General features: G+C 38.1%; 2 protein-coding genes across 2 annotated transcripts; one reads left to right on the top strand and one right to left on the bottom strand.

Annotated features, from left to right (window-relative positions):
• Positions 1-4,029: 4,029 nt before the first annotated feature.
• Positions 4,030-13,074, bottom strand: LOC586003 (retinol dehydrogenase 8). Its single transcript, XM_785803.5, has 5 exons — positions 12,850-13,074; positions 10,416-10,689; positions 9,024-9,203; positions 6,712-6,805; positions 4,030-4,881 (listed from the first exon to the last, which is right to left on the bottom strand). The coding sequence occupies exons 2-5, from the start codon at positions 10,678-10,680 to the stop codon at positions 4,560-4,562; spliced, it is 861 nt and encodes a 286-aa protein (XP_790896.3). The 5' UTR covers positions 10,681-10,689; positions 12,850-13,074; the 3' UTR covers positions 4,030-4,559.
• Positions 13,075-17,052: 3,978 nt separating this feature from the next.
• On the top strand, positions 17,053-18,417 carry LOC105439607 (cGMP-inhibited 3',5'-cyclic phosphodiesterase A-like). The gene has a single exon (XM_030988006.1). The coding sequence runs from the start codon at positions 17,273-17,275 to the stop codon at positions 18,077-18,079; it is 807 nt and encodes a 268-aa protein (XP_030843866.1). The 5' UTR covers positions 17,053-17,272; the 3' UTR covers positions 18,080-18,417.
• Positions 18,418-23,456: the final 5,039 nt, after the last annotated feature.

Raw genomic sequence — 23,456 nt, forward strand, 5'->3', positions numbered from 1 at the left:
AAACAATGAAACTTAACAATATAGTTGTAATGGGTCCACAGTGTACAACATGCATATAAAATAGGTTGGTCATGGAGGGGACTGCTGAAAATCTGGGCTTGTAGATTGCAGCCCCCTATAACTTATAGTTGCAAAAATAGTATATCAATAATATTGGCCTATAAATAGAACCGAATCAGACACGATCATGGTCGGAATTCTAATCAAATCGCTTTAGAAATAAAAGTCATAGACAATCGACCCGCTAAAGCCAGCAGCCATACACACCGTTGTAAAATCATCCAACCTCTTCAAATAAACGCCCTCCCTATGAAAATTATTAACTATCATTCCTTATTTGTAACCCTCTGAATTAATGGCCGGTTTACCACACTATTCAAGGCTCCCATTTTCATTGAAAACTTTTTTCTCTGATTATAGTGGAAAGAGAAAGGGAGGAATTAGAAGAAGGTGAATAATTATGATGACGATGATGATGATGATGATGATGATGATGAAGATGATTGAAATTGAAATTGAAATTTATTTCCATCACTTTATGACAATATATACAAAGATAAAATATGGAATTTCATAACATGTAACAATATCAAAATTACATATAAAATTGACATAATAGCATTCAAAATATAAATGGAAAATGGTGCATCCGTAAAAGCCAGTAAGGCTTGACAATTGAATGCACCAGGCGCAGAATTAATAATAACATATACTTGAAGAAAAAAGGGGGGGGGGGGAAGGGACAAATAAAAAGGAGTATTAGTAATATAGGTGTGGTCTTAAAATAAATTATGCGTAATAAAGAGAGAGAAGATGTTTCTTGTAAAGTCTTTTGAAAGAATTATTAAATCCAACAGATTGTAAATGATGATGATGATGAAGATGAAGAAGATAGGAAAAAGAACAACATAAAGGACAAGAATAAGAAGAAAGAATAAGAGTAATAAAAAGGAACAAAAGAAAGGAAAGAACAAAAGGTTACAGGCGTTTGAGGTCAATTAATTTTAGTACTTTTTATAATCTTTGTTTTGTATAATAAAAAACATATATTCCTTGCTTACTTGCCGCATTAAACATAATGGAAATGTGACACTCTCACAAGCGATGTCGGCTCCATGGCAAATTTGTCCTCTGCGCCTATTATTCCATTATGTGTATTTGCATAGTGACAGAAACCCATTTGCATTGTTTGCTTTCGTCAGCTTTCGTCAGCTTTCGTCAGCAGATCTCAAAACAAGTGCCAATGCTAATTTTCAATTAAGACTAATTGAAAAACCTGTTATGAATAGCATATGTTTGAATTGTGGAGTCGGGGTAGAGGTGGCAATATTTTCCAGTAATTATACAAAATTGCCATACATAATGGAAATGGGTTCAAAGATGACGTACTCTTTTACAAACCTTTGTCTTTTCGATATTGGCAAGATCATAACGTAATATCTGAAGATTTAGAAGCAAATTACCCCCATAAGCGTTCCCGCATTCAACACCAATCGTAACAAGGTGCTCATGGAATCGTCACTAGTCGCATATGTTGAACGCAACATCAACCACAACACAGTACACCTCCAGTTTAAACACCTTTACGGCATCTTTTAGAGGAATCCTACCAAGTACCAAGATACAAGTCGCAACAAACAGCATACTAGGTGGATGCAACGTCACAACCTGATCCCCGGACCTGATCACAATTATCATTGTAGGAAGCAACCTCATTCGCAACAACAAAAAGAAAAACCTTGCACGATGGATGCAACATCATTCGCGTCAAACATGACAAACTTCTCGTCGAATTCCTCTTCTCTAGCTTGCAGAATCACCAGATATTAATGACCCTCTTCATATCGTATCATTGAGAGTGAGTGCCAAGATCCTGATGTACATCTCCGGTTTCCTAACTTTATCGACTCTGCTTTGTATCCTCCTCCACAAGAAACTGAGAACACCCAAAAACATCATTCCTTTCAACATCGTTCTTTGTGACTTTCTTGTCATTGCTGTACGGATATCTTATCAAGTAAGTTAAGGCAAGATCCTTGCTTATCAGATTGTTTAACCCCTCCTTCCTCGTAGTAGTATTTCTTTTACTAGTTAAAAAGGGGATTTGTTTTATGTTACTCCATGTAGGCCTACGTATTATTATAATACTTTGTAAAATATGAACAGATCTTATTTCAAACAGAAATTCGTGTTATACTTATATACATGTAGGCCTACTTGTATTTTTTTAAGAATTAGAAATTGAACAAATGATATCCTGACCACGTGCGGAACTTTAAATAAAAGTTTGGATGCTTAAACGCATGTATAGTAACAGTCGGGGATACCAAATCTGACAGACAAGCATGAGCGCTATACAAGGATCCACTATTTATTTTTTTATTATTATTATTATGTGAAAGAGGTATAATTGAGTTTAGAATGCCTGGTCTGCAATCACTCTATGTTGGGGAGCAAGATTAAACAGTGACAATGGTGTGAAATTCTTTTTATTCTTTAGTAGAATAAAATCTCTCTATTAATTCATATAGGGTCCCGATTACAAGCAGTCTTGCTTCTCAGGGACCCTGACCATTATTATTCTGTATGTTGCTGTTATTTGATATCATTCTTCTATTGTATTGATGTGTTGTATATTTTGTTGTTTTTAATGGTCAATAAATGAAGGGACTTCCTTCCTATTCAATAAAAACAATTATCTTTATGTTTTTCCCCCTCCGCCCCGTCCCCATCGTTTGCGACCGGCAGATCACCGACAGAAATCCGTCTGTCATCTACTCTTTGATATCGGCCTGCTCCTCCTAACCGGTTTCTTCTACGCATTTGTTTACAAAACTGCAGCTGGAGGCTCTACAACTGTCAACTTCACTGAGCAGCGAAAACAGGAAAATCGCAGAATATTCGCCACCATAGCACTGATTTATGTCACAACGTTGGTGTTTAGAATGATATTCACAATTGGGTATTCGTCCGTCTTTTTCCCTGAATCTCCGTTTATGTTTCTCATTGGGATTAATGCTTATTACCTGAGCACATTGTCCAACGCACTTGTATACTGGTGGCGACTGAAGGAATTTAGGTCGATACTGCCAAAGTGTAGAGGGGCCAGAATAGACGTTTTAAAGTAAGATCTATATACTTTCATAGAGTTATTTATGAATACAAAATAGTTAACCATTTATCAAGACCCCCCCCCCCCTCCCCCTCTGTCAAATCAAAATCACAAACTCTCAAACATGCATAAAACATTCTTAACAACTTTGTAATCCTCTTGTATTCGCCTCAGACTTTACAAACTTAAATCAAATTCAAAAAGAATTAATGTGACACAATTTCTTTTGTTTATTACGTATCCCGAAAGATTACATAAGATTATAAGAGACAACCAGACTACCAGAGATAAACAAAGCTCATCAAAACAAAAAAGGTAATACAGAGATCAGCCATCTGGCTAAATTAAAGAATATGAATTAAGATCACATCTCATTCTTACTGACCCTTAATAATATTTTTTTAAAGCAAGCAAAGAAGTATAATGTATTATGCAATACTTTAGCTTATAATCATGTCATTGCAAAAATGAGAAACGTTGAGTAAACAATGAAACGTTTTGTTTTACATGATTTAATCTTTGGACATTGATGGATTTAAAACATTATTCTTCTGCGTGCCATTTTGTACTACCAGGCAGACCGAATGCGCTAGCATATAGTGGCGTAGATAGGCTACCGATGGTACGGGGCACCTGCCCCCCCCCCCTATCAAGAGGTGGGAAAGTAAGGGGAAAGGAGAATATCGAAAAAGGAGAAGGTAAAAAGGAGAAGTGGAAAAGGGGCGAAACAAACGGATGAACCACCAACGGATAATAACAGTTTCTTAGGATACCTCAATGTATGTTAATTATGCATTCAATATATTTGTTTAATTTCGATTATTATCTGTATAAAATTATATACACTTAACATATTGTATCAAACCATATTATGTTCATGAAAATGTATGATGAAAAAAAAATTAAAAATGCAGAAACCAATAAATAAAATAAAATAAAATAAAATAAAATAAATATTTTTCAAACCGGTGATGAATTATATTAGTACGTGTAGTGCTGGTTTTATAATAATCATATAGATTAATGATAATAACAAATAATGATAATGATGATCATATGAGTGGTAAATGTAGATTGAAATGTTGCTAAAGGCTGTTGGTGCCACGATGATACTGTAACCATGAACCCTGTGACGTATCCACTAGACCGCGACACATCTACACGTTTCCTTTAGTTCATCGTTAAGTTTAAAAGATGATGTTAATATATACGAGATGCATTTAATAATATATTTATCTGACAAAGATTTAAAGCCCATTTGTCTTAGTTTGGCTAGGAGGGATTAGACCGCCCTGCAAGGTCACTGGACAGGTTGGTATCTCATCAACTCAGCTCTCAGTTAACATAAAGAAAAGATGATCATGGGTAACCAATGGTCACCGATTAGGCATTGTTTTTCTATATAGAGGGAGCAAATAGCTACAAGTAGTACAATGGGCCGTTAAGCTTAATTTCCAATAGACTTCGCCATTATGCCGATGACGGTCTCGCCGGTAATGTCAGCTGCCCCGGCTGGGACCGCATCATGAAATTCAACCGGTAGAAGATGTCTAAGGACGGGCTCGTCGACGTCCAGACACCTTGTCTTTATCGCTTCTGCGACCGCGTCGGGCGTGGCACCAGGCATTGCCTTGAGGTAGTCATCCAGATAACGGAGTTGACGACGATCGATGTCGTCAACGGAGTCGCCTTGGGCTCCTGAGACAAAGCCGGCGTGGAGTTGGTCCGTGAGGCCGGTGTTTACCTTACCGGGTTCTACCAGACAAACTCTAGAACAAAAGTTTTTAGAAAATTCGGACTACAATATTATTGTTATGGAAAAATAGGCGAATTCATGACAATCACTACCCCATCATAATTTTATGGCATCGTTCCCTCACAACTCACCAATTATTTAAATAATTTATTGATAATACAAAATTACAAATCGATAATACAAATTTTCAAATTTTGTCAAAGAATCATGATTTTGTCATAACTTACACGTATAAGCGTTCTCAACACATTTCAGTAACTCAAAAGATTGAGATTGATTTCGAAATATTACATACACAATATTCATAATCACTAGTTTGTTATGCATATCATATCGAAAACTCAGATTTTTCATGATAATTCAGAAAATATTTAAAGGGGCATGTTTTCACAAAAGGCCAGGTAACGCGACCACCCGAACCGACGCGAGGATCCGATGAATCGAAGTCAGCCCTAAAAAAAACCGAGGGCAATAGACCAGTTCACGGTTAGCACATTACTGCAATGACCCCGAATATCAACAGATCTTTAAAATATGAAGAGGTCCCACTTTGTACAATTTTGAAATAATCACTCCTACAGCGATGGATCGTGCTATATAAGTAGCCTTTGTTTCCTCTTTTCAAAGAATACTTCCACCTGTGTATCATGGAGAGCACTGAATGTGCATGAATGAATAATGATTACATAACTTTCAAGAGCACGTATCCAGTATTTCGCCTCAGTGTATTTCAAAATTTGTTCTGCAATGACCTTTATCTGCTCATGCAACACCGATAAGGTTAAACACTTAATTGGAATGTTACTGACTTTTTAAACAAAGATACATTTAATCAAAAAGTGCATTTCATACCCGTTTTTAAAGGTAACACTTGACATTAATCCTTTCTGTTACGTACCCTTCCTATCTAAAGATGGTGTTTAGTCGATTCCTTTACTGTTTGTCGCGGGTGTAATAGTAAATGTGTACCGATCGCAAAGACTTTCACGAAATCTACTTAAAGATGTAGTTGAGTTTTGGTCATGCGATTGCATTGTGAAAGAAACGGTGTGGAATCGACCAGAAATGGTTGATCATCTAAGCATATAAGAATTTGTGTGTATTGCAAGGTTCTGGAATCATCAAAATGATAAGAAATTTGGCCAAGTCTTGGTAAAATTACAAACACTGTACACAGAAAGATGTATATGGGACTACATGAACACGTGGCGTAAAAATCCTACCCCCGAGTTTTACGATGTTACATGAAATATTTAGAATATGAAGTCATTTAAAGAGCCATGCTTTTCAGGGAACATGTCTTATCTGATGTTCTTCCACACTTGCATAATAAGAATGATAACGCTCACAAATTATTTTTCACCTCTTCACAGAACTCAACCTTAATCTCTTTAAAGGAAAATTCATAGAAAGCATGTTCAGATTAAGTAATCTGTCCCTGTTAACCCATTGCTTACGGGAACCTGGTGGTCCCTATGTTAAGCCTATGGGAATAAGATAATTCAGTAGTCAGCGGGTTAAGTATACTTTTCAATCGGTATAAAAGGAGATGGACAAAGCTAGTGAAATTGCTGTAAGTTGTTTTTTGAAAGTCGATGCGAGCCTGTTCCTAATATACACCTACACAGCTAGGCAGTACATTTAAACCTGAAAAGACCACATTTTTTGTTTCCCTTGAAAATTGGTTTCTCATTGAAACATGTACTAAATGAACCTGTCTACAAAGATCACCTGTCTACAAAGATCACCTGTCTACAAAGACCATGTTTTGCGTTTCTCTCGGGCGGTCGCTATAGACAGGTGAAGCTGTACAGGACACTTATTTTCATTTTTCTTTCCTCACCTGATATTAAATGAACGTAATACTGTCGCAAGACCCTCGAAATATCCCTCAACTGCAAATTTAGTAGAGCAGTAGATCTCCGTATATGGCCAACCTAAAACAGGTAGAGTAAAATTATTACGAACTGAACCGTAACGGCTGCTGTTGTTGTTGTTTTGTTTGTTGATTTGTTTCAATGAATTTGCTAATAATATAAAAATACACGAACCTATATTATACAAATATTCGCACTATTGAACGAATGACAAACATGCAGTATTTGTTTTATACAACATCGAAGAAGATCTTATAGAACGTTAATCAACAAATTATGCTATACTCTATATATATATTAAAGATAAACTAAAGTTGGAGTCAAGCCTTCTCGATTACATTCAGATTGCCTTCACGTCAGATGCACGCAGTCTGCATATAACCAAAAATGCACGCCCGTGAACATAGGCGCCGGAAGTGGGGGGGGGGGGGCAGGGGGGCAGTTGCCCCCCCCCCCCCCCAATCAAAAAAGTGGGGGGGGGGGGCAAAACGCATTTTTGCCCCCCCCCCAAAAAAAAAAAAAAAAAAAAAACGCTCCCCCCCCCCCCCTCCTCTCCAAAGAAAAAAAGCAGTAAAGGAATAAACATGGTTTGTATTTTTAACCCCAAAAAACATAACAATAATAAAAACCTGAATTAAATCAAATATACAATTCCATTCAAAGAAAAGGAAAGTTCACAGGAATTAAATTTCATAAATATTGCGCATGCCACTTATTCGGTATTTATCAATGGAGGTCTCTATAATAGCGATACGCGCATATTGTGGGCATATTGTGCGAGAGAGGGAAAGCGTGTCTGTTTGTTTTTTTGTTATAGGGGTGAGAAGACATGAGCCCCTGAACGCTGGCGTACTGATGGGGGGGGGGGGGGTATTTCTTATTCGGTACCAGTGATTTACAAATGTTCCTGTTATGACATGATTTTCCGGTATTTTTTCTCCATTTTGGGGTAAGTTCTACCTTTTTATGCGTTTGTTGGAAAATAAGAAATTCCCAATTTACAGTCGGGCGAAAAATACGCTTATTTAGAAGCCTTTATGTCATGGTCAGCAAAGTGGCTGGGCACGAGCCCCCCCCCCCCCCCCCCTTTCCTCACTTTTTGAAAAATTATGTTAGAGAGAAAAAGAAAGAAAGACGGAGAGAAAAAATAAGTGACCTGCCAATGTCACAAATAAGGTATAAAAAATGCTCATTTGACCGTTATTAAATACCTAAAACCCCTGAACTTCCGGGGGCTCTACCCCCTGGACCCAACCAAGGGCCCTAGGGCGGCCCCTGGATGCTCATCTGACCATAGTTAAATATTAAAACCTCTGAGTTTCTGGGGGCTCCCCCCTGGAACACGTCAATGGCATAAAGATGGCCCCTGGATGCTCATCTAACCGTAATAAAATCCCTAAAACCCCTGAGCTTCCGGGGGCGCAGCCCCTTGACCCCCTGCCGAGGCTCATGCCCTAGACCCCACTCCAATTTACGCTCTACCTGATCGTTAATACTCTACTTTGAAAAACGTTCCGCGGGACCTGCATGTAACGTGTTAGACTGGTGGTGATGCCGATTTTTCGTCTGCCCCCCCCCCCCACCCCTTCCGAACATTTTTTCTCATTACGTCACTGCCCCTGGAAGGTGAGCCCCATGGAATGTTTGCCCCTCCCCCCCCCCCCCCCCCCAATCCCAAACTGCTTACGGCGCGCCTGCCCGTGAATATCATGTGACCAACAATCCTTCAATCAAATGACAAGGATCCACGTAGGTTTTGTATAAATTGCATTAACATTTGATTAAATACACTTTGCAATCTGAGGTAAAGTCCACGTGGCGAGAATACGTTAACTGGTAAATAATATCAACACGGAAGATTAAAGACAATTAACCAATTAACCCCCCCCCCCCCCCTTGAAAACAATTTTGTTTTGATAAAAGCAGATTTCCTTCGGGGGATGATTATCCTCGGGGGGTAATTGTCCACGGGGGTAATTGTCCAAGGGGGTAATTTTCCGGATTCAGAATTGAATATGGTCATTTACAAGAGATGAAAAGGGGCACTTATGATTATGAAAAGGAACCATTTCATAGATAAAAAGGGGCATTTAGGGAAAGGGGCTCTTTTTTAAATGGGAGCACTTATCATAAGGAAAAGGGGCACTTATTAAAAAAGGAAGGGAGCACATGTGAAACTATAAGGTGCGCTTAACCGAGTTAAAAAGGGGTAGTTATTAAAAGGGGAAGGGGCACTTTTTTACAAAGGAAAAGGAGAAACAAATGCAGTATACTTAACCCATTCTTCCTGCTATACTCGAAACTGTTATTATTTTTCCAGCTTTCCTCGTTTTCATCTGAGGTAAGACGGCTTGAGTGAGTCGTATTGCCCCGAATACATTCACGTTGAAGATCATCTCCATACGTTCCCGTGTAAGGCGTTCGGGGAGTCCGGACATAGCCATCCCAGCTACGTTAACTGAGAATTAAAAAAAAAGTATGTGGGATTGAGAAGAGAGGTGGGAGTGTGTGAGGGACTTTTGTCCTCACTCAATGCTCATTATCAACCAATCCTAAAGCCCCTCCCCCCCCCCCGCCACTCAGTATCATTTAGGGTACGCGTATGCATGTTCCCTCCTTTTGAAAACACCCCCTAAGTCTGGTGTGTAAAGTAAATATGGGCCGGATTTTTGTTTACTACGAGCCGGACTTTAATTTGGTGCGTGAAAAGTATCCTTTTGCCGGACCATTTGGGAACACGCATGCGGTCCCTCCGACCCCGGATCTAGGGGGGTGGGGGTTCCCAAAGGATCTTTTGGGAATCATCTTATATGACAGAGGTATTGATTAATCATAGAAACAACTTTCAGTATAATATCCAATGGCAGTACGTATCCAGCCGTATCGCCTTTTTTTGAGCTTGCATTAGACAAATGAAAACGCACATCTTACGTCAAAATATTTTCAAGATTCCGTAATACAATTCACAAATTCTTTGAATTAACATTTGGAACATAACTTGAACTTGCACGTAAATGATTATATAGCGATTAAGATAGCTCGATCATTTTAAAAACAAGTCTTAATTTCATCAAAATAATGTAGCAATAGAGGGCAGAGATGGATAGAAGGAAAAGATGGCATAATAATACACAAGATCAAACAAAAAAAGCTCAAGCTAAATTCAAGCTGAATTACCTCGATTCTTGTGGAACGTCATAAAATCCCAAAAGAGAGCGAATATTAACGCAGTCGATATGTCTTTTATATGCCGAATTGAAACAATAATAAGAATGCTTATCTTATCATGTTTATTGAGTAAAGATTGGTTAAAACATCACGGAAAATCTGAGACACTGTCTGTAATCTTTGCTTGAAAAATGACTGAAATTTTCAACCATTTAGGAATCGCAGACAAAAAGCACTGTATGGTGTCCGCGCTCGCACACAGAACATTTTAACACGTAAACCCATGGGTATCGCAGCAAAATGTTACTTTTTTCATGGTAACCGGAATTTTGAGGGATCTCACTCTTGGACTATTAACTGGTATTGGCATTTTTCGTTTCTTTACAGGAATGGCTAACATCACGACTGCAATTTCGACCAATTAGATGGCTGGATTTCTTAAGTGAGGTATATAATAAAAGCTAAGCGACGTTATAAACCTGAACAAATCTGAAATACTTACGGAGTACGTCGATCCTGCCATACTTTTTGAGGGTGCCATCCACCACCGCTGCAATTTCCTCATCCTTTGTGACGTCAAGCTTCTCGATGAAAACAGTTTTGTCAAGAGCGCCCGAAACGGCGGCCTCTAGGTCAGTTTTCTCCGACATCTCAATGACGGTAGCGATGACGATGTATCGCTGATCGATGTCGAGAGCGAGACATTTAGCTGTAGCGAGACCGATACCCGATGAGCAGCCGGTCATCAGCACGATTTGAGGAGCCATGGTCTGTACCTGAATGTTGACATAAAGGAAAATAATCAGTAGGCCTAACCACTCAATTGTCAACCCTTCACTTATCAGTTTTATATGTTCAGTTGATTTCCAATCATAAATATCTTGATAATCAGACAGGCGATCGGCTTATAACAGTAATGGGGCTCCTGATGACTGACCTAAAGGTTTATAATTATCATTGCAGCATGAGCTAAATCCAGGATTTTGTTTCAGAATCTGAGACAAAGACACATAATTATTTCCCGCAAGAAATTATGGAAATCTTATGATGAAATGATGATTGTTTGGTGTTAGGGGGGGGGGGGGTGCCAGTGGCGGATTCCCTGGGGAAAAAAACGTGTAAAAACACGTTAATTTTACCTTGGCGCTCAAGGAGAGGGTGCGATTTTTCAAATTTTCGAGGCCCCCCCCCCCCCCCAAAAAAAAATAAATAAATAAATAAATTTTAAAAAAATACCGACCCCCCACTGAGCGAATTATCGGCCGGCTGTTTCGCCGCTAAATATTTTCTCAGGAATTGGGCCCCCTCCCCTGCCGCCGGCTGGATCCGCCCCCGGGGGGGGGGGGGGGTACTCACATATTAAGACATACGGGGTGTGCCGCTCTAATGGATCACTTTTCCATAAAACAATCCCTAAACATGGGTCCGTTTTGTCAAAATATGGTGAAAAACAGGCTTTACTTTGTAAAAAAAAATCCCCCCAAATAACCCTTAAAAATAGGTAGGGGTGTAGAAGCTTGAGCGGCATACCCCCGTCCAAACCAAATCTGCCCCCCCCCCCTCCCTCCCTCGGGGTTCAGTGATTGGTTGACTTAAACGTCAAAATGTTTATCGCATGCATGATGCTAATTTCTGAAGAAATCTTGTATAACAATGAATCAAATATTATTTTCGAAAATTCAGAGAAGGATTAAAAGTCGAAAACGGTACAACGAATCGTCTTCTAGTTTCTCTAATAATATTATCAAACGTCAAAGCTTCCTGCGCGTGCCTTCGCGTGCCCAATAACCCCCCCCCCCCCCCCCTAACATAAAATCCTAGCTACGCGCTTGGTGTATCACGCAAGGTTTGTGTGTTTCTTTTTAACAGATGTGTTTTCGTAGTTTGCCCTTCAAGTTCAGAGGTTATTTGTATTTACGTCATAAAGTCAATACTACGTGTAGTTCAGTAATGACTTTGAGGCCTGGTCACCTGGATAAACCAATTTCATTCACTGTGTTATAGCTAGTTATCGTTATATGTTCACGCGTTTCGCAATGTTAAATTCTAGATCTTTACTTCTTTCCGAATTCTAGAAACAAGAACGTTTTGAAGTATCCTTTGAGGTGCGCGTTATGAATGTACATTATGGAGGGGAACTCAATTCAGCACTCAGTATGCCGTGTCAGCATGAATTTTTCACACGCAATAATCCGTGGGGGCATGTGAAATTGAGAACATCAAATAGGCCTAATGTGAATTACAAGAACATGGTAATTAGCGCACAAGCAGAAAACTTGGTTGGGAACTAAAGCAAAACTATGTTATACTAGGGCTGTCGAGCCTCGATCTAAGTATGATAGGGAGCTATTTCTGCGCACCTCAGACATGCTTTACACTTTAACAATACGTATACTTTATATTCATCTTTTGCTTAATATTATAATATTTTCTAATATCCCCAAAGATTCAGTGCGAAAGAAATATCACCAAAGTTTAAGAGAAACACAATGCCATGTCTATATAGTCATTTACACGCTCTGTGGCATACATAAAACCGAAATGAGACCATTTTCTCAAAACTGTTTACTTTTTGCATGTACGCATTGCAGTGTTGTTGCGTGTGTTTATATATACTTATCTCTCTCTATCTCTCTCTCTCTCTCTGTGCCATATCGTTTGACTTTGGCGATCATGCTGTTCCAAAACCCTCGGCTCCTAGCCTTCTGTATTAGTACCACTCCCAGTTCTTTTACTCCTCTCTCTTCCAACAATTTCTGCAGACTGTCCATCCAAAGTATCCTCCTTCTTCCCCTACTCCTTCTTCCCACAATTTTCCCTGTCAAAGCAAGATTCTCTAGGCCTTCTTCACGTGTAATGTGACCCATGAACTTCAATTGCCAAATATTTATATACGACTTCTATTTAACCATATACTAATACAAATCTATACTCACTAGTTCTGTGTGAAGATATTATGATTAAAGAATAAGGCGACTGATTAGTTGGATCCCAGACAAGCGTGTGAAATATAGAATGATGGTCCTCTTGTATAATCCTGAACTGTGACTTATAAATATGGCTTCAATAATTAACCATGGATTTTGAAATTGATTCACTGAATTCTAACAATACGTATTGTTAGAGATCAGCCCTTTACTTCATGCACAGTGGCCGGAGGTTAGACATCGTGACGATCACAAAGCCCTTTTTTAAAGGGAATTTCCGCCCGGATTTCCACCCAGATATAAGTTCAGTGGCGGATCCAGGAATTTCTTACCGAAATAGTTGGACTATTTTTGTTTTATCCCAACTTATGGAATTATTTTTAAAAATAATTTAAAAATAATAGATCTAGATAATAGTAAACATTCTCAGATTTTATTGAATAATAATTTGACAATGTGTGTTTTGCGCGACTGCTAAAGCATGTGTATGCTTCTATGCTTATCAAACAGTGGACCTACGCCCTTAAGTCATAACTGACAGTAATGAGGATTAATGCCCCACAAAAGGGCACTAATATAGCACATCGACACGGTTTTGATCTTGGGGCCTCACAGTTACGAGGCCATTGCTTTGTCACTGAACCATGACTGTACGCAGCGGGGGCTAGGGTAGGGGGCAGTTTCCATAAATAAAAAAAACACAGAAAATGCAAACAAATTTCAATAATTTATTGCATTTTACCCCGGTTCCGAAAAAATAATAAAAATCCTCCGTGTGCCCATGCCTTGAGCCATAATGCATGGCCCTCCAGAGGATTTTTTTTATGTTGGGGATGAAGTGTATATGAAAAACGATGGAGCGAGGCGACAGCGGCGAAGGAGCGGAGTGACCAAGCGGGGGTGGGTCTGGGAGGGGGTCAGAACCCCCTCCAAGAGTAGGGGCACATTTTATGTAGAAAATCTAATCATTTTTGCACAGTATACGAATAAGGAAAGAAAAATGTTTTAAAAAAACAAAGAGAACTTTTAAGATAAGATGAAAAAAAAAAAGACATAGAGAAAAGAAAGGGGAACAAATGGTTTACAAAAACAAGAGGTAGATAAAAGAAGAAAAAAGAGTGAAGACATGGTATTGATATCTTGCTCTTTTCCCCCTTTCTTTCGTCTTCTTTCAATTTTAATTTTCTTGCAATTTCTTTCTTGCTTTCAGAATATTTTCATAATTTTTTTCTTTCGTCCTTGGTTTCTTTCCCCCATATTCTTTATTTCTTCCATTCATTTATTCTTTATATTTGTTTTATTTTTAAAAACTTTTTCTTTCTTCTTATCCCATTTCTGTTACTTCCTTTCCTTTCTGATATAATTATACAAGATACTTCATGGATCGCATGTCTTCCAAAGTTTAGCGCCATCTTGTGGTGACTGCGTGTTAATCGCTCGCGCAGGCTAAAAAGCAGCCCATGCATTCACCCAACCAGAGGGTCCATCCGATTTCTATCATATATGTTCTATGTTCTTTCTATAGTGTCTTGAATTAAATGATATAATAATGATCATGATGAAAAGATGAAGAAGAAGGAGGAGGAGGAGGAGAAGGAGAAGAAGAAGAAGAAGAAGAAGAAGAAGAAGAAGAAGAAGAAGAAGAAGAAAAAGAAGAAGAAGAAGAAGAAGAAGAAGGAGGAGGAGGAGGAGGAGGAGGAGGAGGAGGAGAAGGAGAAGAAGAAGGAGAAGAAGAAGAAGAAGAAGAAGAAGAAGAAGAAGAAGAAGAAGAAGAAGAAGAAGAAGAAGAAGAAGAAGAAAAAGAAGAAGAAGAAGAAGAAGAAGAAGAAAGAGAAGAGGAAGAGAAAAAGAAAAAGAGGAAGAAGAGGAAGAAGAGGTAGAAGAGGGGAGAGACAGAGAGACAGAGAGAGAGAGAGAGAGAGAGAGAGGGAGAGGGAAGGGGCACATTAAAAAGTATCTCACTTTTCAAGAGTAAATTACCGAATATTTACTTTTCATTATTGCGATACAATTTATTTTGAACTGCTTGGTCTTGTTTAGTATAGGTCCCCTCCCAAGGGGCCTTCCCTACTGCTGCTTGAACGAAAACATGAATTATACATAAATGTATATTACATTTATTACACAACTTTTATGCAATTGTTGTCGAGTTACTATCATGGAAATAATATAAAGTTAACCATTACTGCATGTTTGGCCCCCGCTTTAGACAATTTTTGTTGTTCCCTTGACGAATATAATTATACGGTGATTAGCTCGATATGAATCGATAAAGCCCACTCAGTTTTTACAAACGAATAACCGGCTTACAGTATTGTTCTTTATTTGGCAAGAAGCGCGGAAATAAATTATGAAATTAGACTTTTAAAAGAAAAAAAGGCAAAATACATTCAGCTGATGTTGTGCCTCATAATTGTTATCCCCTCCCAGCCCAGCGCTATAACTAAGAGTTAATTAATTATAACATCGAAGTTTATAAACGTTGCGATCCAAACAGAATGAAGTCAGAATAATAAAATTGTGTTTTGTGCGCAAGTAATATTTCTACCAGGTATTGTTTTTTATTTTTCATTTCAAACCTCATTGATGAAATTAAAAAAGATTGTTTGTGTTAAATTACTAAATGAGCTAAATATAGGCAGTACAATACAAAACAGTAATTGTACAAACAATGGAAGATATTATATAAAGTATATTTTATTACTTTATAAATGAAATCGAACATTTTAATTCAATTCGGAGATTTCCACTTACAATATTGATAACATTTCGTCTCTTATAGTTTGTTTACTTTTATGTAACAAGATACATTATACCTATATATCTTTTGCAGTTTCAAGATTCATTTAATATTTTGTAAGGCAAGGTTGTTGATAATTATGGCTAAACAGAATATATTTCCAGTCTGTTTTGTATTGATTAGTTAATTTTCTTTTTACATAAGAAAAAAAAAACAACAGTTAACGGCAGAATATTGCAATTAAGATATCATCCCCAAATCGTGGATTTCATTTTTCTCTTGGCACAATAATTAATTGATTATTTATATACTTTCTTGAAAACTTTTGAACTATTGCTTGTAACCTGATTTGATTCTTATTTTTGTAATATCGTAATTTATTGATTATTAACTGTATTGATAACTTTGAACTCATAGATCATTTGTAACCTGTTTGATTCTTCTTTTGTATATGACTATTTATAAACTGTCCTGATAAATTTTACACTTTTGATTTGTAACTTGTTTTTATTCTTTTTTTGTAAGAGCATAATTTATTGATTATTATATATTGTTTTGATAACTTTTGAAATATGTTATAATTTGTAACCCGTTTTGCGTCTGCTCTTGTATACGTGTTTATCAATGAAAATCCAAATTATTTTATAAATTTTGTTTCTTTCATAGTGGTGGGTCCAGGAATTACTGACGGAGTAGGGGTGGGCAGAGAGAGAGAGAGAGAGAGAGATAGAACTGTCAAAGTTTTTACATTTCGACATGCATTCTTGATATATAAATAAGTTGACTGGCAAAATGAAAGGATAGAGAGAAAAGGTTCTCGAATCACCCAGCCCAGCCCCCTGTGTTTTAAAAATGGATTTGACCAGCTTTGTGCCTGGGGTGGGGTCCAGGGCCGGGAGAGGGGAGGGGGCGTTACACGTGCGCGCCCACAATCTACCTGTTAAAAAATGAGCAGTACGAAACATGCAAACGGTATGCCTGATTATTTAGCATAATTCATTCACTTAGCTATCATCATTGTTCTAAGATTTGAACTTTGAAATTTTGTAATTAATTTCACTGTCGATATGATATTCATGAAATTGAGATAGGATGGAAGTTGTAAGCCTACAAGATGAAACGGTAACTCAACTAGTTTTAGGCAAATTTGATGCCTTCTCTGATAGTTTATTCTGGAAACTGCACAACAATAGTTTCATGACATGAGAATCATTTTGAAAGGAATGTGTTCAATATATTCTTTTTATTTATTGCTGACCCCCCCCCCCCTTCTTTTTATTCCGGACGGCGAATGAAACTAGCTATAGCTCAAAATGTAAGATGACAATGTCCCGAAGTTTGCGTACTTCGTATACCTGTGAATTGCTTCTTCGCAGGTGAACATGTATTGTTATGTACAATTATTGATAAGCCGATCCTTTGATGTTTACGGTCCGCAGGTAAATTGAATTGATCTCATCACGTATTACATTTTGATGATAATACAACACACAGCCAGCATGCTGCGGCAAATCCAACGATCGCATACGGTGTTTACATGTGTACGTGTGGCTAGCAGCCCAGCATAGCAGCCAGGCGCCAGATTTCGTGTAGCGCCAGTGCAGCATACACACAATAATACATGGTGCCGGGTATTTGTTGTTGAGCAGAGCCAAATTGTACGCAGATATGGCAACGTGAAGCTTGAAGAAGATGGACGAAAGACGACCTTCTGCCCGATATGGCCTAAATAAGGGATATTTCAATCTTGACAACTCGGATAATAACGGATATATTGCCGGCACAGCATCACCAATGGAGAGAAGGAATTACAATCCATACCTAGCTTGGTTTGGGCTTAAAAACATGAAAAATATCGGTGCGGAAAGCCGGTCAGCTTTAGCAGCTGGAGTTGCGGGGGTCGCAGTGCTCCTGTACATTTTACAAGACTCGTTCGTCACTGCATTGCATATTTTATGTGGACTTTTTGCCCCAATGTTCAGCGTTATCTGCGCATTTTACTGGCTTGCTATCTATCTACGGAAATCTTGGACGGGGAACAATGTCTACGTTTTCTTCATGGCCTGCTATGTCGGGGAAATTTTCGGCCAAGTCTGCTTCGGGGCATGGAACTTGTTCAGCCCCTGGCTTGTGGCGAGTGTTCTCGCCTCAGCCTCCCTGGTTAGCATGACATCCACCCTCTCAACCCCTCAAAGTGCGCTAGTTATAAGCTTTTTGAGTTTCATGAGGTTCCTGAACGGATCAACCCTTCATGGTCTACCTATGTGGATGAGGCCCTATTTCGCTTATTTCTGTGGAATTGTAGGGTGTGTTTTGTCGAAGTATACCGAGGCCCATCTATTTCGGCACAGCTCCATCGTGGCACAGTTCGCAAACGACGGCAAAATTCCAGTCCTGCGGCGCAGGCGCACCTCGTCACAGAGCTCCGTAGCAAGTCACAGCCATAAAACTCGTCGGACTTCTTTGCCAGCGCTGATTCAAAGACCGCAGGTAAATTAATCCGAAATAATTAATTACTATCTCTGACAGGGTCCTTTTATTGGTGTGTTATAAAACGTAGGGTTTCTTATTAAAGGTCATCTCATTGTGAGCTGGCTATTAACATTGTCCTGTTAATTTGGTTTTGAAGCGAATGAAGGGATGACTCAAAAGTTAATGTGCATACAAATAAATGATGCTGCAAATGAGATGACGAGACAAGGGAGCTGGGAGTGAAGTGAGATGAAGATATACTGTGTACTTTCTGTGTGAGGTGCATATAATGTTTAATCTTGATGCTATTTTGTCTTCTTCTGTATTTCTTTTTATTTGATGCAATCATTTTAATATACAAAGTGTACAATAGACCTATAAATTTTAAAAAATGACAATGAACATTTTTTTTCTTCTCAAACTGGCTGCAAAAAGTAAGGATGCCGTAATTGTCAGGCTGAATAGTTTGTGTGCCATATTGAAAACAGTCATTAATGGCAATGCCAGGTAGACATCACCATCACCATCACCATAATGCATATTGTTATTGGTAGCAAACAAATTTATGGAGATTGATGATGTACTGGTATACTAATTTGTAAACAGGCCTTGAAATTTTAATTCCATCTACATGTATTTCCCCCTATCAAATTTGTTCATTACCTTGTAGGCTCTACATGAAGATTCAAGTCGTATTGTCCAAAATAACACAGAAATGTGTTTCCCATTTGCGTTACAGGTGTACGTTACATACAGTCAATACAAACACAGGAGGCATGGCCATTATATAATGTACATGTAGTATGCTGAGAGCCAGAAGGGAGTTTAGTTACATGTAATGTTGAACAAGAATGATGTAACACCATTCTAGCTGGCAGACGGTACATAACATGAACATTAATCCGAGGTCACAGTCATAAATGCATTCATACTTAAATAGCAAACTGACGTAAATAACAATACTGCAAGTCTGCAACGTCACCCAACCAAGCAAAACGAGGGAGAGAGAGAGACAGCTAGAGCAAATGAGAGAAAGAAAGAGAAAAAGAGAGACAAAGGCAGAGGAAGAGAGAGAGGGAGGGAGGGGTGGTAGAAATGAACAAGAGCCAGGGAAAAATTACTTTAAAAATTTGGGGGGCTACTTTTCAAGCTTGCTTGCATGAAAATAACACTCTTTAATTTGTTTTGCATTGAGCTCTATGCAAAACTAATGCTAGATTACAAATACTTAAATATTATGTTCCTGTTTAACTGTTAAAATAATAATGTCCCAATGCAAACCTTAGTTAGAAACTGAGGTTCTGTCTAAAACTGAAACTGTTTGTAGTTTTGTACTGCCCCCATGTACATGTATGTACATTGTACATACATGTACATGTAAGTATCAAGCCTCTTTAATACAATTGTAGTTTTATAGCCTACAGTGTACATGTACTTGTATGCCCCCTGCACTATTATGCATACCGGCACATGCATTTTCAAGAATGTAGCCATACTGGGCAACTTCTTGACTTGGAGGCCTTTTACAATCTGTCTGTGCATGAAGCTGGCATGCAAGATACAGACTGGAGTACAAACATGTCTCAGCTTCGAGTCCCAGCAGTTCAAGCCTGTACCATAGTGATAACTCACTGCATAGATGAGGTTGGTCACCTGTCTCTTAGCCTCAGCTTGTGTGAGGTAGTGATTCAATAAATGTCGCCCGAATTGAACATATGCACATGTGGTGCTATACAACATTGATTCCAAACACTCATGTTCCTTAACATACAGGTTTATAGACAAAGTAGTGTAACTGCTGTGTACCGGTTGGTGTACAGTAATACAATTTTAGTTGTCTGTTATATATAGACACAAATAAACAGTTACGTGCATACATGTATGTAAAACTAATGAACTACTGTATACAACAAAAGACGTCTTCAGTGCACATGTACATGTATAACAGTATTACAGTATTTGATAATTCTTTGAATTGTCGTTGCGAACTACATGTACATGCATGTGTGTACAGTACATGTACATGTTCGTGTATATTGTATTGCATTAGATTTGAAGAAAATCCTGAAACTCCCATTTTCTCCTCGCTTCCATCAAGCTGTTTGCAGTTCTACACATGTTCATGTACTATACTACTAGTTCTGCACACACTATTGATTATCAAATTATACCTGCAACAGTGAATTCCCCGATTGTTATTTCCTCCTGAATGCTAATAATTATGAGTATGGCCAAGTTTAAATGCATTTACATCTTAATTCTTATGGCCCGTCAATGACCTTGACCTTTATGAAGTACTTACACAGGGATTGATGAAGAAAGCCGCAGACGTAAACACCCAGGGATGACTGACACACATGTACCATGTAGGTCCATGCATGTACTGTAGATCAACACCGAACAGAAATTTACTTTTCAGATACATGTACATGTACTGTATGTACACCTGTAGAAATGGGATGTACACCTGTACATGTAAATTGAACATTATATATTATTGTTTCCTTGACAGAAGCATGCTTACATATTTTGTAGACAACAGGTTCTGATTTTATGTAGTTTTAAAACAGATTAACATGAGTATGCTTTGGGGCCTTTAAAACCTGTCTGTACTAGTTTGGCCAGGGGGGATTACACCTCCCTGTCAGGTGGTTACCACAGGGCAATTCCATTGTAACGGAAGGACACTCAGACAAGATTTTTGAACTTCAGGTTCATACTAAAAGAAATGTTTTATTAGTATGTATTAAACTATGGGGAACAAAATGTGTTTCAGTCAAGTGGAAAGCTTCATCAACTTCACAAAGTTTGGATAAACACTAATTAACTGGAAAAACCATGTCCATTTTTATGTCCTTCCGTTACCGAGATAATTAATATGCACATTCTTAAACTACTTAACTATAATGACAATTTTTTTGGGGAGAATTAAAGGCACTTATATTATATCTGTACTGTTTCACATCTTATACTAATAAAACAGTTCTTTTAGTATGAACCTGAAGTTCAAAAATCTTGTCTGAGTGTCCTTCCGTTACCGTGGAATTGCCCCACATCAAATCAGCTCTCAATTAACATAAGAAAATGAGGATCCTGGGGGACCAACAGGCACCGATTAGGCATTGTTTGCTAGAGGGCGCAAGTACATGTAGCTACATGTTATAAGTAGTGCAGTGGGGCTTTAATAGGCCTTCACATTTTTGACCCACCATTGCAATTTGTTAACTTGTAATTTGTAAAATCGTTTTAGATACATTGATGTCTTTTGCTGACGTAGGAAAGAGCCTTTAGAGTCTTGACAGAAGGCCTGTCTTCACTATCTTGAGATTGCCAATTAGATATCCAGCTATTTGAACTATCCCGATCGCAAACTATCCAGCTAATTTGCGTCTTTATCAGACCGACGTAGCAATTAGCGGGATATTTAGTCGGGATTGTCATCCTAAGATATCTTGGGATAGTTTGCAAAATATCCCACTATTAGGCAAAATATCCAGCTATTTTGTCCAGTGCGTCTTCACAGGACCGAAGATTCGCAATACGCGCTAACGCTGAGCAAAATATCTCGAGCTAATTTCTCAAGGTCGAGTTTCAAGTTTCGAGGTCGAATCTCGAGCTGATGAAGACGTGATTTGTAACTTCAGGATTATTTCCCAAATCACAAATAGCGGGCTACAGTATATGGCAATATCGAGATGATGAAGACGCGCCTACTGAGCAGTGCGAATCTTTGATTTGATGTGGAGATCTTTTGAATCGGCATGAAGCACCCTCTGAAAAGCGAAATTAATTCTGGATTGACAAACAGGCTCAGTCGAAGACGAGACAATCTTCCCAAGATTGAATGTTGTCTCCCCCTCACTCCCTCATCCTGACTGCCATTAAAGGCATCGTTTAACAATGTTAAATCTGAGATGCATGGCCCTACATGATATACATACATGTACGTGTTAATATCAGTGTCTGTGATACGGTGTAATAGCTCGAAAACGATCACGAAGTGCCTCAAAAATAAAAATCTTTGAGTGACTGGTTTTACCATACTCATTTTCCCCAATAGACTGTAGTGTTATAAAAACCGTAACGAAAAAAGAAATTTCATTTCCAATCATAAATATCTTGATAATCAGACAGGCTTGTAAAGTCATGGCATTCCTGACTGACCTAAAGGTTTATAATTATGATTGCAGCATTCAGAGTTAAATCCAGGATTTTGTTTTAGAATCTGAGGCAATGTTACAGAGTCACTTTAAGTTTACTCACATCTGTTTTTTCTGTGCTGTCAATCAAGGGAGAACTACATGTAATAGAAAGCTTGAATATGAATTTTGCATACTACTTCCAATAGAAAGCTGAATGCTGACATTTTACTTGATGAAAATAATGTAAATCTATGAAACAAATTGTCAATTAGAATTATAATTCAAAGAAAGTTGTTTGGTCGATAAGGTTCTTTTATGTAATTCGACTGTACACAATAGAGTTGCCATACAATGTTGTCTAGTACAGTATGTCAGCAAATGTTCTCTTTATTGTACAGTTTACAATACTGGCTGATTATACACGTACATGTAAATGGCTGTTTAGTGGCCCCGCCTCCGCTTCCCAATTAACGCAGTAAAGAATCAATCAAATTGATTTATTTCTCTGTCTGCAATTCAACAATACAAAGTTATTTTCTAGTCAGAATACAGCATTGTATGTAGGTCAGCTATAAAATTTGTGCAAAAATGTGTTTCGATCAGTCAAAATAGTGAACCAGTGAAAGGTACAAGCTGTATACTGAGATGTAATTTTAAGAGGTACAGTACAATATGGGGTGAGCAATAAAAAAAAAAGAAGAATATTTAGGAATCGTATAATAATAAAGATTGATTTATTAAGCGCATGATAAGCGGAAGTTTTTCTATGCGCTTTACAAAGTAAAGATAAGCATGTACATGTACATTACAAGTACATGTATATTTAACTAGTTACCAGAAAAAAATACAAAAACCTTAAACTATTAAAAATGTACACTGTAGCTAAAAATATAAATTGTTTAAAAAGCAAAGTGATTAAGAGAATCGTATGTTAATTTATTTATAAACTGAGAGCTCTCAAGTTCTCAACCAATGCGATGATAACATTGCCTTTGTTTGGGAGGGGAAATTGATGTGGTACATGTAAAATTCTGAATTGTAGATCCTTATCGTTGAGGAATACCCAATGCTACATTACATACAGGTGTATCGTTAATAATGCCTGTGTAAACGGTAGAGAGGCTTGGGAGATGGGAGATGGGTGCTACAATCTTCCGTCCCGTCGTCCGGGTACATGTACTGCATGTAGCTGGATTCAATAAGAAGACACCATGATCATACCAGTGATTGATAACGTCACAGAGAGAGCGCAAAAGTGTGAT

This window comes from Strongylocentrotus purpuratus, unplaced genomic scaffold (genome assembly GCF_000002235.5).
Source record: "Strongylocentrotus purpuratus isolate Spur 01 unplaced genomic scaffold, Spur_5.0 spur5_scaffold_17, whole genome shotgun sequence".
NCBI lineage: Eukaryota > Metazoa > Echinodermata > Echinoidea > Camarodonta > Strongylocentrotidae > Strongylocentrotus > Strongylocentrotus purpuratus.